Source organism: Panthera pardus, unplaced genomic scaffold (genome assembly GCF_024362965.1).
Source record: "Panthera pardus isolate Hobbes unplaced genomic scaffold, ASM2436296v1 HiC_scaffold_25, whole genome shotgun sequence".
NCBI lineage: Eukaryota > Metazoa > Chordata > Mammalia > Carnivora > Felidae > Panthera > Panthera pardus.
The window spans coordinates 36,118,376-36,134,234 of NW_026526821.1; the positions used below are offsets into that span (position 1 = coordinate 36,118,376).

A 15,859-nucleotide genomic window follows, 5' to 3' on the forward strand; every position below is an offset into this window, starting at 1 on the left:
ATGTATTCACAACATGGGACACCACAAGCCAATTTCTGAAATAAATGAACTTCAAAGGAGGGGGGATTGCCATACAGCCATACAGATAGCAGACTTAAGGCATTTCCGTAAAATACAGACAGACCTGCATATCATCAAAGAAAAGGGCAAAACCTACAAGTAAAATGGATTTAAGATATAAATAAATTGTCAATTTATAAATAGACGTATGAAGCCATGCCTGAACCAACAACAATAATGAGATGCCACTCTTTAGAACAGACTGATACAAATTTTTAAAATTGATAATCACCAATGCTGTGAGTGTTTTGATAACACAGAGATTCTCAATGTACAGATAGGCACTGTAGACTGATAAAAATTTTTGAAGAGTAATGTCATGATCCTTTAAATTATGAGGTGCACGCATCTTTGACCAAAACATTCTACTTCTAGAATTATATGCTGTAGATATACATTGACAGCTATAAGAAGAGAAATATACATGCCTAACCTATAATAGTGTAAAACTGGAAACGGCCTAAATGTCTATCAGTGGGGAGAGCAACCAAATTAATTATGATCTGGCCATAAAGAAATATCCTGCAATCATTACACTAAGTGAGATAAATCTTTACCAACTTCTGAAGAGTTAGGGCTGGTACATGGAGGAACTAGTGGAAGGTATCATTTGGGATCCTCTGGGAAGCAAATGCTAAGAATCAGAAGTGTTTGAGATCTATTATGGACACTGTGATGAGTCAAGAGACGAGGAGCAGGAGTAGACAGGGACAGCCAGTCAGATTGACACAGGTCTGACACTTGTAAGAGGAATGGAGGGGAGGAGGTTTGGGGAGGAAGAGTCTCAGACTGCAATACTGCTCTGAGAAAGTGTCAGCCAAGCTGACGGGGAGCCCAGTAGCTAAGATAACCTAATGATAGCCCCATGATGGGCAGGAATACCTCATCTTTAGTGATTCCATTGTGCTCAGCTCTAGGCTAGAAGCGTCCCAGGGATGCTTGAAGCATGGTCTCCATGCAATTGCTTTGGCGGATCCCATAGGTGCATCAGCTAGAGATGTGAACTAACTACAAATTCCCTCTTGAAGAGAGTTCTGAGGGGCACATCTTCATGACTGTCATATAAAGGCTTTTGTTTCTATATTATGTATTTGTATTGAACTTTGTCAATAAATAGATGCCAACCAATTAAAAAAAAACAAAAGAAAAAGCTTTTATTTTTTATTTATTTATTTTTTTTTTTTAAAGAAAAAGCTTTTAAAAGCAATTTAACATCAAGCCCAACACTTCCCTGCAATTTTTGAAATACGAATTATCAAAAGGTGTATGTAAGTAAGGGAGTCTAGTGAAGTAGTTGTATTTTGAAGGAATTACAGTAGCTGTGGCAATCTTCAGAACTCCCCAAATGAAGTTGCTATAATTGTGAGACTTGCTGGCTTGGTCTGTGTAACAATGTGCCAGATTTTGAAACTCAGGACATAGCAAATCATTTTTTAAAAAAATTAAACAGCAGATGCCCATGTAGAAGAGCAGTACCTCATTTCCAGAGCTAAATTGATACATATATACCCAAATAATTAGGAGTTCCATCTTATTAACTGTTTTTGTTAGTAATTTGTATGTGAAGGGAGTGAAAAAGGGAGCATGATAATTGGAAGGAAACTTTCAGAAAGGCTCAAGATGATGCTTTTTTCCCCCCAATATTATAATGCATTGACATGAAGACTTGGAAAATAATACATACAAATGTGGAATCAAGAGAAAGTGGGGCGCCTGGATGGCTTAGTAGGTAGAGCGTGAGACTCTTGATCTTGGGGTTGTGAGTTCAAGACCCACATTAGGCATAGAGCCTACTTAACATTAAAAAATTAAATAAATTTAAAAAGAGAGAAAGTGAATAACATGCTTACTTGAGTTGCAGATTTCATTGCACTTTGATGAAGAAAATCTAGAAATAAAATTTGCCAAAATCTCCACACAAAAATATATTATTCATAAGCACAAATGATTCCCAGGAACATCTATATATTATTCTCTGAGAAAGAAAGCAGAATAACAGATTTCCTCCCAAGATAGTTAATGTTCTCAGCTCAAACATTTCATTTGTGGCCACATCACAGTAAATGCTGAATTCTTTGGTTAAACATATTTTCTAGAATAGTTTTGGTTTTACCAGATGCATGGTAATTACATTGGTACTGAGAAAAAAAACATGCAACTGTAAAACCTCCAAAAGCAAGTGGCTTCTGCCTGGTCTTTAGTGGTACACACGTTCCATTTATACTATAAGGTGATTAGGACCTTTTAAAATGACAGATGAACATATCTTCAAAACTATCTTCACTGCCATGGTAAATGCATTTTAATTCTGTGTATGCTGTGTTTAATTGTTTAGATCACTAACTGCTTTAAAATGTCTCTCCAGTTATGCTCTACTAATTTTGTCTATGCCTCAACACCAAAAATGTTGATTGCTTCTACCCTGCAGCTGCACAGGAGTTTCAAGAAACAGACATCCTTCTAAAGAACCATTCCAGGTTGTCCAGCCAAAGGCTTGCACTCGGCAATTCTTTATGGGATTCTTGTTTTATACCCAGGTATCAGGAGACACCAAGGAGCACTGAGCATGACAGATGGCCCTGGAAATGCACTGATTCCTGGGACTTTTATTTCTCTAGAAAACTTGTTTCCAAGTGAAATCCCCATGAAACCAACCTCATCACTAATGTGGGCTGATTTAACCTTTCACCTCTGTATCTCTTATTCCTTTTGTTGGCCTTTGCTGGGTTATGTGTTTGTTTCAATGCTGAAGACTCCACTCTTGAGACAATCCCATGGGATCAATTTCAAACTAAACAGGGAAATCTTTGACCTCTGCCTGGCAGAGTAAAAGCAAAGTAGGCCTCTCCCAGAGTGACGGCCGACTTTCTTAAAAGGTTCATGGAGGTACAAAGTAGCATTTGAGAAAACATTCCTCTTGCTAAAGTCTACACACCAATATCTGTTATGAATGACTAAAGCTGCACTATGGTAGCCACTAGCCACACGTGACTATTTAAACTTATTTAATGAATTTCCATATGTTCATCAATGCTAAGGAAAATGAAAATCATGTAGGCAGCATCTGGTAACTGAATATACTCAGGAAGGCTTGCACACTGGGTCAATAGCATTGACATTTGCTATTCTTCTACTGTGTGTTTTTAAACCAGGTCGAGGATTCTAAGGGCCTCATGTTGCCTTACTTAAATAAGATTAGTAGGAAAGGTCTCTAAACTTAGATCCCTGAGCATCCTGCCATTGGTGGATCTATCACAAGTAACCAGTCATCCAAACATGGCGAAAGAAAGTACTATCTCTTGCCCCAACATATAGCATCATCTACTGGAATACTTCTCCTAACCCAAAATGTTACTATCTTCCTAGTCTCCAGGAAGAGACAGAAAACAACCAAAAAGCAAGCTTAGGGAGGTAAGGAACAATCAACAATGGACAGTACATTGCATCAGTCAGTTGGATGCTACTGTCCACCCTGGAATGGAATGAGGATATTGATTACTTTCAAGGATTTGCTGAGAGATTCCTCACAGAAATCCATTGAAATTGTATGAAGTCCCAATATAAACATAACAGTACACTCTAAAAATGAAAAGTTAGAATACCTATGACAAAATGGTTCCACATGTTTTTAATTAAAGGTTTGACTCAATTCGGTAAAATGATCAATTCAACCAATATTGGTAGCTATAACATAGTTTTCTGAATCAACTTTTCCGTAAGAGCTTTGGCATCCCTCTCTTCGCTATGACCTTTGCCTAACAATCTGACAACCCATGATAGAACCCAGCTTTTAGGAATACCGATTGGGACCAGCCTGTTTGTTTTTATATTTTATTTTGAATTCCTGGTTCAGAAATACAACACTTGTGAACCAATTCACATTTTTATTTTATTGCCTTTTATTTTTATTACTGCCTAATCCCTGGGGCTATGGTGGGTGGGGCTCCTGAAATGTTGTATTTTTAGCCAAAATATTAACTCAAGAGAAACTCCTTGGGAAGGACAAATGCCGGAATATGTATGCCCATGCCATAATCTGCGTGTATTTCAGCTGGTATTAGTGAAATGCAGCTTGCTTTCCCTCTGAGTCCAGATGTCTTTCAATCCCATCCTAACCCAGCACTCCAGAAAGCTATTATCAATTATTCCATTGGGATTTCTGTCTGTACTTAACATGGTTCTTCTTTTGACAATGTTGAGCTGTGCCTCTCTCTCCCAATCCCCTCATTCAGTAGTTACTATTTTTTTTAATCTGCAGACTAGTTTATTACATTCTTTAATGGGAACTAGAAAAAGTCTTTAGAAAGGTACAGAATCTTCTAGGATGTCAAGAGTTGTCATCAATTTTTTTTAAAGTCTTTTTAAAGATTTTCTTAAAGACATTACTATACCTATACATACTCAGCAAAAGTTCACCAGCACAACACTGTTATTTCTTCCAGCTATCCAACGCTGGAGAAACACCTAAATTTTGCCTTCATCCATCATTTGAGGTGCATAGCACAGGTAGCAGATTCCAAATAAGCTGGATTCTATCCTTTGTCCCACAAGAGAGAACACAATGGGCTCTTGATTTCCAAATGGGCAGTTTCCCCAGTTTGGGTCAGCAAGGAACTTAATCTTCATTTTTTGGAATGATAATCTTCACTTTACAATTTAATGTGAAATTGTTTTTAAATGATTATTTATGCCCTTAGACTGGAAATGTATTTATCAGTTTTATTCTAATCAAGCTTTTATTCCCAGAAGCATGTGTACATGGAAATGTAGATGAAAAGAGGATGGAAGTGTAATTAGGTTTTGTAACTAGATAGGCATTGCATTGTTCTTTCCCTTTAACAGTCTTAAAAGCTGTTTTAAAAACCCCTTTACTGAACATGTAATTTACTCAATTTGGTGACAACTGTTGAAAAATTAATCAGATTAGTGAATGTAACCCTGGCAACCCAGAAGCACAAGCTGGTTTTATGGCTATCGATCTATGTCTCAGATACACTTGGGTCGGCTTTGCTGGGAGTGATGACTCTATGTTCCAGCCTGCCACCCCTCCTCCAGAGCCCCAAGCATTTGTTTTCCCTGCTGTCTGCCTGGGTTTGGGATCTAACATGCCCCCCATTGTAGAGACTGGGAAATCAAGTGAAATGCCTTCCAGAATTTGCATAGCAAGTAAGTCAGGATGAGAGAGGAATTTAAATGTTCTGGTACTTGGCATATTATTACTCTGTTGATGTTGACTTTTTTTTTTTAACAGTGTCTATGGATTAAGTATTCAAAACCCAAAACTGCCCATGGCCTACCTTTGGCTAGACAGCCACTACTAGGGGAAAAAAGATCCGATATCCATTGCTAATTATCGCTGTAATTATTTTCCCCAAAGAAGATTGATTCTGTTTTCTACCTGTACCTGATCGAGGATGCTTAAAGCCAAAAGATAGAGATAGTTAAGATTGAAGCAGATACCTTCTCTAGTGGCATGAAATCTGAATGCCTAAAACATAAACTAACACCCTGTTTTTCTTTCTCTCGGGTTTCACTGGTGTCTGAGTAAGTGAATATGCTGTACTGTTTTCCTGGACACTCAGAATCAAACAGGCCTACCTACCCCATCCCATCGTGTCTGAATTACAAACTATTTTGAACATCATTTCTGTTCGTTTCCTTCCACCTATGCCTGTGTAGGGCAGCAGCACCAGTCTACAGCAATGCATCCTCTTGGACCATGCATTGTAATATCTTTCTCTTTCAAATTCCGTTCCACATAGTCATTTCTCATGTTCTGTTGGAAACCCCCAAAAAATTCATTCCACACTGTCATCCCTTTGTCCTAACCAGAACAACTCGATCGTGTCGAAGAAGGCATGAACCATATCAACCAAGACATGAAGGAGGCCGAGAAAAATTTAAAAGATTTAGGGAAATGCTGTGGCCTTTTCATATGTCCTTGTAACAAGTAGGTACTGGGTACCAGCTCTAATCTGTGGCGTCCAGTTTTCTTTCTTTCTTTCTTTTTATTTTTTTCTTTTTTAATGTCAAAGTGAATGTCTGAAGTTTTGTCTTTTTTTTCTTTGTCCTTTTCCATCTGCTTCATTCTGTGGGGATAAAATACTTGTGTTTAATCAGAACAACTGGAACGCATTGAGGAAGGGATGGACCAAATCAATAAGGACATGAAAGAAGCAGAAAAGAATTTGACGGACCTAGGAAAATTCTGCGGGCTTTGTGTGTGTCCCTGTAACAAGTAGGTGCTGCCTGCCTGCCTGAAGCTTTGGTTTCCCAAGGCCCATCTCCAAGCCTTGACAAGCTCATTCCTGCCAAGCACAGAGGCAGGATGAGCATGTGGCATGCAGAACAGATCAATACCGTCTCCAATGTATTCATCTCATAGCATAGATGATATTAGTAGGAGTTACTGTTGATGCATTAAAAATCAGGCATACTACAGTGAAAGCTTCACTGTCAGCAACTTTTATTGATGAACGTTTCAACATTTTCCAGAAAGTGTACCTTGAGCCAGAGACCAGCCTCAAGAAAGAGGCGCCCAGGGAATTTTCTTTTCCCCCAACCCCAAAAGCCAAAATTGCAGAGTTAGAAAAGACTGGGGGGTGAGTTTGGAAGTCAAGAAACACATATGTCATGGTTTGATTTTTTGGAAGAAAAAGAGGCCAGTAATTTGGCCTAAGCAAGCATCCGTAAGATAGAGAGTATGAAAGAGATTCCCCCACCAGTTACCAAATCTGTCCAGCGATTAGACTATAGATGCCATAGCTGCACCCACTGCAGAGGCCATGAGCCCTTCAGCAAGAAGTGCTCAAGCTTTACTCAAATTGGACCCATCCCTCCGAAATTCTTCCTCTTGGAAGATCTACCTGTACACTGCCTAAAATGTTGAAATGTGTAGATTTTGCATGCACGACGTCACAAAACATTCAACTGTCCTCCAGGTTCTGCAACGCTTTTTTGGAATGTAACAGAAATGTGACATGTGGTTATAAAGGTTTGCAACAGAAGGAACCTGAAAATGAGGGTTCTGGAAGATAGTCTCATTTGACTAGCGGTGAAAAAAAAAATGCATGAGTGGATTGTCCAACATGCATTTGGAAAATTAAACCCGTACCCAATCTCCCTCACTCCTCCCATCTCCCTTTGAACAGAAGCCTTTTTCCTAAAAGCTCTCCTGATCCTAGCTTTTAGAACAGCAATTGATGTTATTTCTAGCTGATTATATGACCATTCACATCCTTTAAACTTTGAGGCTGATTTTAAAATATCCCACTTCCTATTTAGGAGGGGGAGGGGCTCAATTTACAAATAAATTTAAAACTGTTTTAAATGAATGATCTACGGTAAAGCCTGATTAACTGGAATCTAGCTAACTGGAACCTTCAAATGTATTGATACTTTTTCTTCCGTCCACTTTTAGTAAAAAGAGACAATTGAGCAAAGTGGGGTGGAAATCACATCAGAGACTTAAAATGGTTTTCCTTGAAGGGCAACCTGGGAAGTTTGCATTCTGCCACTCAGTCTACATCCTATAACTTCCATACCTAAGGGAACCAAACAATAAGAGTTGATCTTCAGAAGAAAGGCCATCAGGCACATCAGGAGAAACTATAACCAAGGAAAAAGTCAGTCATGTTCACTACCCTAAAACTCTAAAGCAGGAAAGTGGCTTGAGAATCTAACAGATATTCAACGATCACCCCTGAAACAAAATTTTCCTCCATGGCCCACTGTTAATTAAGAAAGGCATTTAATTCACCAAGATGACTCATTGCTATGCATTCCAGTTAGTCAAGATTTACCTGTATATCCTTTTCAGTGGCCACTTGTCCCCCCAGGTGAGATTTCCACCTGTTTTGCGGTGAATTCCAACAGATACAATTTCCCCATTCTTCAACTGTGTGGAGAAAGTGTGGAGGCAGGCCCAACCCCGGTATGGATTCTAATGTTCAGATGAAACGATGGCCCCTACGAATTCCACATAGTAGTTGGCACTAATTCCTTATTGCACAAGAGACCCTAACTGAGCTTCAAAGCTTGACTGAAGTGTTCCCTATTGTGTGTAAATAATGCTTTAAAAACCATGTGTCACAATGCAGTGGCTGGTGGTGCCCTGGACTCTCTGAGGGCTTCGCCCTGTCTCAGCATGTTTCGAAGGACTATGGTAGATGTACGGCAGTTATGTGAGTCTATGTGCAGCATTGTGGGTGCAGTGATTCGCCTTCTTTCAGAAACGCAAACTTTCCCACCCCCTTGACTTGGCCAAAGATGGTATACCAGATATTTTACATAGCAGAAAACATCACAAGGTCCATATAACTTCTTTTAATGGGAGGAGGGAGGGGGTGGGGAGTTGGAAAAAAACAAAGCCAGACTCTGAGCTCTATTAAATTAGTTTTTGGATGCTGTCCCACTGAGTGGGCCCATGGCTCTTTAGCACAGTAAATTCTGACAGCTCAGGGCTGTGGCGTTATACACTAGATTGTGGGAATTGCTGAAATTCCATTTGTACAATTTTCCAATTTATCTCCAGTGTTGCTTGGTTCTCAATCTGCAAATATTAGTATTAGAGCCAGTTTTAATAGATGGCTGTGATTCTCTAGTGCATGAAAAAAAAGGGGGGGAGGGCTAAATTCTGTTGTCTTATAATGGAAAATGTGAACATGGGACCAAAGGAAGCTCTCTTGTTTTTTGGATGGAAAAGCATATGGTTTCTACTATGCAAAGAACCTAAAAACATCTTTGATTGCCTTAATCCAACACACCCACCAAAATATGCTGCACATGTTTCTATTGGGCACAACAGGTATGCCTGGATTTTAAGTTTATCTCCAAGGCAGCTTAGTGAAATATGGCCCATGGAGACCACACCAGTTCCAGACCACTCTCCCCTGTCACGCCCCAGGATAGCCTGAAGTAGGAGTTTGTAATCACTCCCACCCTGCCCACCCCCCAGCCTGACAAAGAAGCTACTGAACCTGCGTTTCAAATCCTCATGAAGGCTATTACTGTCCTGCTAGTGCCTTTTTCGAGAATGGTCAACTCCTGGAGTAGTTTGGCTTAAATGAGAATGCTTCACTTTCTACTCATGCCTGTAGCTGGTGCATGAAGAAGATATAGAGGGATTTCCTTTTCTGGTGCTAGATGGCTTGTTCTCTCTTCTATTTTCCTGCATTCATTTCACTATGCCTCTTTTACTTTTTGTCTCTGTGGACAAAGGTTTGTACATCAACTAGATGTATAGTGACTGTTTGGAAGTACCGATATATTATCTAATTCAAATCACACTAGAGGCAACTCAAAGACCACCACCCTTGGCCAACCACCAGTCCATTATGTCCTTCATGCAGAGTTGGAATAGCTAGTTCTGTACATGCATTGGGGGGAAAATTAAAACAGGGAATCTGCATGATGGTGTGTAAAAACTCAGTCAAGTGTGTTTTTCTTGATGACAGTGTGTTGCTGTGGTGTGATGTACACACTCTACTTGGCAGTCTTGTTATGTGTCTGTCTGCCAGTATGTTTTTCTGTGTGTTTTGTGTCTCAAAATATAACCATGCCACTGAAATAGAACTGAATGTCCTCCAGCTACCTTAATCTTTGTCTTAAATCCAACGAAACTGCAAAAAGAAACCAAAACAAGAACAACTTTTGGGGCAAAGGTTGCAGTCTAGACAATTGCAATTGGCTCAATTGGAAATGAAATGCTGAGTAGCTGAGGCATGGTGGTGGCCAACTGTTTCGGTCCAGATTATGATATATCGGTATTCTCTAATGCCTCAAATTAAAACCCATTTGCTTGGTTCGGTTCTTCGCTTGAAGAGGTAACCATTGTTGTGAGCTTGATGCTCCACCCCCTTGCCTTGTCACTCACCCTCTCTTTTGCATAGGCTTAAATCAAGTGATGCTTACAAAAAAGCCTGGGGTAATAATCAGGACGGAGTGGTGGCCAGCCAGCCTGCTCGTGTGGTGGATGAACGGGAGCAGATGGCCATCAGTGGTGGCTTCATTCGGAGGTGAGCCATGTGCAGCCAGTCCTATAGCAGTTATCTATTATTGAGTAAAAAATCACCCCAAGCTGAGTGGTTCTTAAAGCAACAACCATTTTACTGGTTACTTATAAATATGTATGTTGGCTGGACAGTTCTTCCAAGAGCCCCTCTTGGGCTCCCTCATTACGTGCAGACTGGTGCGGGATCACCCAAGATGGTCTCACTCAGTTGTCTGTTGGTTGGCTGGGCAGGGCACCTCCATTCTCTTCCGTGTAGTCCCTCCAGCAGAAAAGCCCTGGTTTCTGATGTCGTGGTGGCAGCATTCCAAGCATTGTGCTCCAATGCACAAGCACTTACCACAAACCTTGTCAGCTTTGCCAGTTTCATCAGACAAAGCAGGTCATGTGACCACATCCAGTATCAGTGCAGCAGAAAACGGGCATCTATCTCATTCCACAAACTTAATTGAACAGAACTTACTAAAGAGATTGTTTATAGAGGCATGGGCAGGGCTAATAACAAGCAATAGTAAATCACTTGTGGACTAGCAGCAGCGGGAAGAGTCCTAAAGGGACAGGAGCTATTGTTAGAACCTGACAATAGTTACCACTGTGGGTGAGAGACTGTAGAGAAATGCAGCTGTTGCAAAACCAGCAGGAAACGAGAAAGGGAAATAAGTGCCCTCACTCCTGTCTCCTCTTGCCCTCCAGTATCTCACTGGTCACCACCAAAGTCTAGCTGGAGGGTAAGAGAAGCTGGGTGATGTAGTTGTAGAGAGGCCAGCATCTCTGGAGAGAGAGCAAAACCAGTCAAACAATGGATCTGGGGGTACAAATAGAGAATAACAAGCATACCTGACTTCTTATTTCCTTTGAGACCTGGAAACAAAAGCCAACTTAAATACCCATTTAAAAATCTCAAATTACACAGATCTGCCTATCCAGAATTCAGCTCTCAGGAGACTAGGAAACAAAATAATAATGACAAATATTCCTGTTGTGAAAAAGAAAAGGGGAAAAAAAAAAACGATTCCTTTTTACAGGCTACTATGGAGCTCAGCAGTGACTAGGGTACCATTGACTAGAGTGGTGTACAGATAGTTACACATCTATCTGTTCCTGGACCATTGTAGCTGATATTACCAACCAATAATCCAGATTCAAGTGACAGCTTACTGTCACTTAGGTATAAGGTCTATAAAGCCTCATAGTTGACAATTCTATTCTTGCTTCTATTTGCTCCCAGAGAAACTAGACCAAGCGTTCTCAATCCTGGGTGCACATTAGAGTACCTGAGGCTATTTTTTTTAAAACATCGGGACTTGAGCCAAACCTACACCAACTGAATCAGAATCTCTAGCAGTGAGACCCAGGCATCTGTGGTTTTTTTTTTTTTTTTTTTTTAATTTTTTTTTCAACGTTTTTTATTTATTTTTGGGACAGAGAGAGACAGAGCATGAACGGGGGAGGGGCAGAGAGAGAGGGAGACACACAGAATTGGAAATAGGCTCCAGGCTCCGAGCCATCAGCCCAGAGCCTGACGCGGGGCTCGAACTCACAGACCGCGAGATCGTGACCTGGCTGAAGTCAGAAGCTTAACCGACTGCGCCACCCAGGCGCCCCGCATCTGTGGTTTTTAAAGCTCAGGTGATTTGTTGAGAATCACAGAACTAGAAGTATGCCTTAGCTGTTGATGATCATTAAAATAAACTTTTATGTTAAAAAGCTAGGAAGTTCTCCTTTAATTTCCCCTGGTCTAGTCTGCTTTAAAAACGTTAATGAAACAGTCAACTCTGGAGGTTAGCATGGGGAATGGGTTTTTTACCCCTCTGGACATTTTTAGGCTATCACCATCTGCAGTGGTAAAATGTTAATTAGCCAGTACATTCTAGAATGAGTACTTACCACTTGCAATAAAGAGCTACTACCTTTGTAACTTTCAAGCTGAGCTATGAAAAAATGGCAAGATGGTAAGGCACTTTGAGAGCCAACTCCTTCCTCCCCAAAATGGGACAATAATCTTTTATCGCAATTTCTTCCCTTGAAATCACCCATTTGCAATGCCACCAAAACCCCCATTGCATTGAAATCTGAGCAAATAGAAATCATCTTGAACAAGTAGCTCCCTTTGGAGTTCTTGGGAGCAAGCTGGATTAAGGGGCAGACTGTAATTATCATTACCCTTCCCATGGATGTTTGTCCCAAATGGGGAAGAACATGAGCAGAGAAATTCTCTGACTTAACACAATAAGCCTTTTCTTTCACTCTAAATTTAACTCTTGGAGACATTGGTTGACATCTCAGAAGGAAAATACAGTTTCTAACTAGTTCCATCTTCATTCTCCGACTTATAATGCTCCCAACTAAAATGACTTTATTCCTAAAAAATGAAAATTGAGATAAACATATGAAGAGAGGAAGCGATGAGCTGGTGGAAATGAGAGAAGTAGATAATCTATTTAATATGCCTTCTTTATAAACTCAAGAGTTCAAAAATAAAATTTAAAGATTATTTTCTATTGTAGGGGCACCTGGCTGACTCAGTCAGTGGAACATGTGACTCTTGATCTTGGGGTTGTGGGTTCGAGCCCCACGTTGGGTGTAGAGATTACTTAAATATTAAAAAAAATTATTTTCTAATGTATAGACGCTAAAATGTTCTTATATTGAACAGAGTGAAGGTAGATAGGATTGATACCTAGGCATCTACAGATTTTCCCTAAGCTTTGAGTCCTTGGTATTTGAGATTTTTCTCACATTCTACCTTCTAAAAATTGCCATTTTGACTCCCAGGGTAACAAATGATGCCCGAGAAAATGAAATGGATGAAAATCTGGAGCAGGTGAGCGGTATCATTGGGAACCTCCGTCACATGGCCCTGGATATGGGCAATGAGATTGATACACAGAATCGCCAGATCGACAGGATCATGGAGAAGGTAAGCTTGTGGCAGTTAACAAGTTTCCACTGTTCATTACTTCTTCTGAAATAACCACTGAGGAAGGATGAAGGACATAATAAGACCCTCAAGCTGTGATAGTGGGTTCAGGCACACCAATAGGTGGAAGTTTCCCCTTATTTTCCAAGACACAAATTCACCAACATATAAGTAAACAAGAGGGTAGAATCTAGCAGATATTCCTATTTCAAGCATTGTGCTAGGCACCAAAGGACATAAATATGAGAAGGACATCATCCCCACTAGTAAGAAACTCACAGCCTATGGGAAGCATTGAGCCTCCAGATGAATTTATATAATTTGCCAAGAGAGCCACACATAAAATTCAAAGTAGGGTTAGATGAGGGAAGATTGCAAGAGTTAAGTTATAGGACAGTCTCCCAAATAAAAGTCAAATTGAGTCTTGAAGGTTGGTTAGGAGCTTGTCAAGAGATGATGTAGGAATATAATCAGGAAATATGGGAAAGAGTACTTACTTTAGTTTAACCAGAAAATGAATATGAGCTTTGATTTTATAAATGCCAAAGCTTTCATGATAGCTCTAAAAGGCCTACATTCCTTTTCTAGTTCAGCAGTTCACATGTCCAGATCTCAAAATAGAGAGCATAATCTGGTGAAGTTGAATTCACACAAGGACACCAGATGTGGCTCTAAGACTGAACCCCCTGGTGTCAACAAGAGGCATAAGGAAAAGTGGAGAGAATAGAAGGGGAAGGAATGGGTTTGGGGGCTTGAGATTGGAAAAGAACAGAAAGAAACACTGGGTAGCTTTTATAAAAAGATTTGGGGCACCAAAAGCTGATATCCCACACTATACAAATCTGACATACTTTCTATGATCTTGTATTCTGCCCCCTCCCCAATCAGTAGAGTCCTGAATATTGCTTATAATCTCCTAAAATGTCAAAATGACAACAGGAAGAAATAGATACATTATAAGTTTAGTGGCCATCCTGCATCCATAATCAATTCTAGTTGGCTAATCTTATATTGTATGAGTTTATTCCCTGGAGGATGTTGAAGTTCTGAGCCTGAAGCCCTGAGTTTCTTCTAAATAATTCATTCCACTTTGGTGAGCAGAGAAGGATGCTTTGAATCAGAAGGCTAAATACTGAGTTTCTTGGAACCCAAGACTTGAAAAAGGAAGTAGACATAAAGGGAATACTTTGCCTTATTGTGCTCTATGTGCCCCATATTAAAAATATCTGATTGCATAATATTTTGCCCGATCAATACTGAGCTATATAAATGTCAGTGCTGTTAGCAAAAAGCTTGTGCTTTACTGACTTTTACAAGTCATGACATACTTATCCTTGCTAAGAGCCTTTGATATGCTAAAGCTTTTAAAGCTGTGCAAATCAATAGATTTTACAACAATATTGAGAGTTTCAAAAAGCACTGGAGCCAACACAGACTGACCTGCCCATGATGGCCCAGAAAAATGAACTAAGAAATAATTGCTGAACCACCTTCCATCAGGAAATGATTTGAAAAAACAAGAAGTACTCATTTTCTGTCAATGGACCCAATTTACTCACGGATGTAGAGAGATAATGTACCTCTAACTCAATTAGAGTTCCAGAAGGAGAACTTTTACTAAGAGAGAGGGGTCAAACCTTTATTGATGGAGTTGGACTTTAAGCACAAAAAGTGTTCCTGGAAAGGCAAGTGGCATCTTAATTTTGCCACTTTGCATTTCTAGTTCTCTTCTCTAGGGAAAACCTTTCATTTGGGGCCCAATTTACTACAAGGGCAAAGACATATGCAGCCATGAGGTATAATTGGAAGGCAGGCAAGTGGATGGGAAATAGCCGTTATGGTTTGTATCATCCTTTTAGGTGTGGAATTGCTTAAGAAGTGAGAGAGGGGTCTAGTTGCCTTCGAATAACCAGCCTGGGTCTTACTCCCCAAATCATAATCTAAACATGATTAGATAGAGTCCATTTCAACCCAGCGTTGCCCCAAATGATACATGTTATATGAGCTGCACAATTATTAATAGACTTCTACCTTCTCATGTAAATTCTCACTTCTGATAACAGGTAACAGTTTAGAAGGTCTCCTGCATATTTAAGAGTAAATTAAAATCACACTATAAGAGTGAAGAGAATCCTCTGATGTTTCTCCCATATTCTCTCATGACCCCAACAACAACCTTCACCCTACCCCATCAATCATGATCCTTTCTCATCACTTGGATTGATAGTGAAGTTTGGGAAGTCCAAAACAATGTAATTTTTTTTATGTTTATTTATTTTTGAGGGAGAGCAAGCGAGCATGAGTGGGGGAGGGGCAGAGAGAGAAGGAGTCAGATGAGGCAAAGTGGGCTCTGTACTAACAGCAGAGAACCCAATGTGGGGCTCGAACTCACAAACTGTGAGATCATGACCTGAGCTGAAGTGGAACACTTAACCACCCAGGTGCACCCAAAGCAATGTAATTTTAATACATCCCCATGGACTGTCAAGAAATTACTTTGTCTATTTAAAAACCTTGCTTTCTGCTTTGAGTTATTTATATATATACAATCTTCTAAGGTTAAAGTGGTACAGTTCTTTCGGAAAACTACTAAAATGAGGCAAGTTTATATTAGTTGTTTTATGTTGCTCAGGAAATAGTGGTATTCAAACTTTGAATTTTTTTTAATGTTATTTATTTTTGAGAGAGAGAGAGAGAAAGAAAGAGAGAAAGCATGAGTGAGGGAGGGACAGAGAGAGAGGCAGAGAAGCAGGCTCCAGGTTCTGAGTTGTCACCAAAGAATCTGACGCGGGGCTTAAACCCACAAACTGTGAGATCATGACCTGAACCGAAGTCAGACACTTAACCAACTGAGCCACCCAGGTGCCCCG

The 15,859-nt window shown here is 40.0% G+C and overlaps 1 protein-coding gene across 4 annotated transcripts in view; it reads left to right on the plus strand.

The window, feature by feature from the left end:
• The window catches only part of SNAP25 (synaptosome associated protein 25), an 85,501-nt gene that overhangs the window by 65,206 nt on the left and 4,436 nt on the right, over positions 1-15,859 (plus strand). For 3 of the 4 annotated variants that reach the window (XM_019462521.2, XM_019462520.2, XM_019462522.2), the window contains 3 exons: positions 6,181-6,298; positions 9,951-10,076; positions 12,845-12,989. In XM_019462521.2, coding sequence (XP_019318066.1) covers positions 6,181-6,298; positions 9,951-10,076; positions 12,845-12,989 — 389 coding nt within the window. Of the gene's footprint in view, positions 1-5,892; positions 6,011-6,180; positions 6,299-9,950; positions 10,077-12,844; positions 12,990-15,859 lie in introns of all 4 variants that reach the window. The other variant, XM_019462524.2, reaches the window with a different exon arrangement.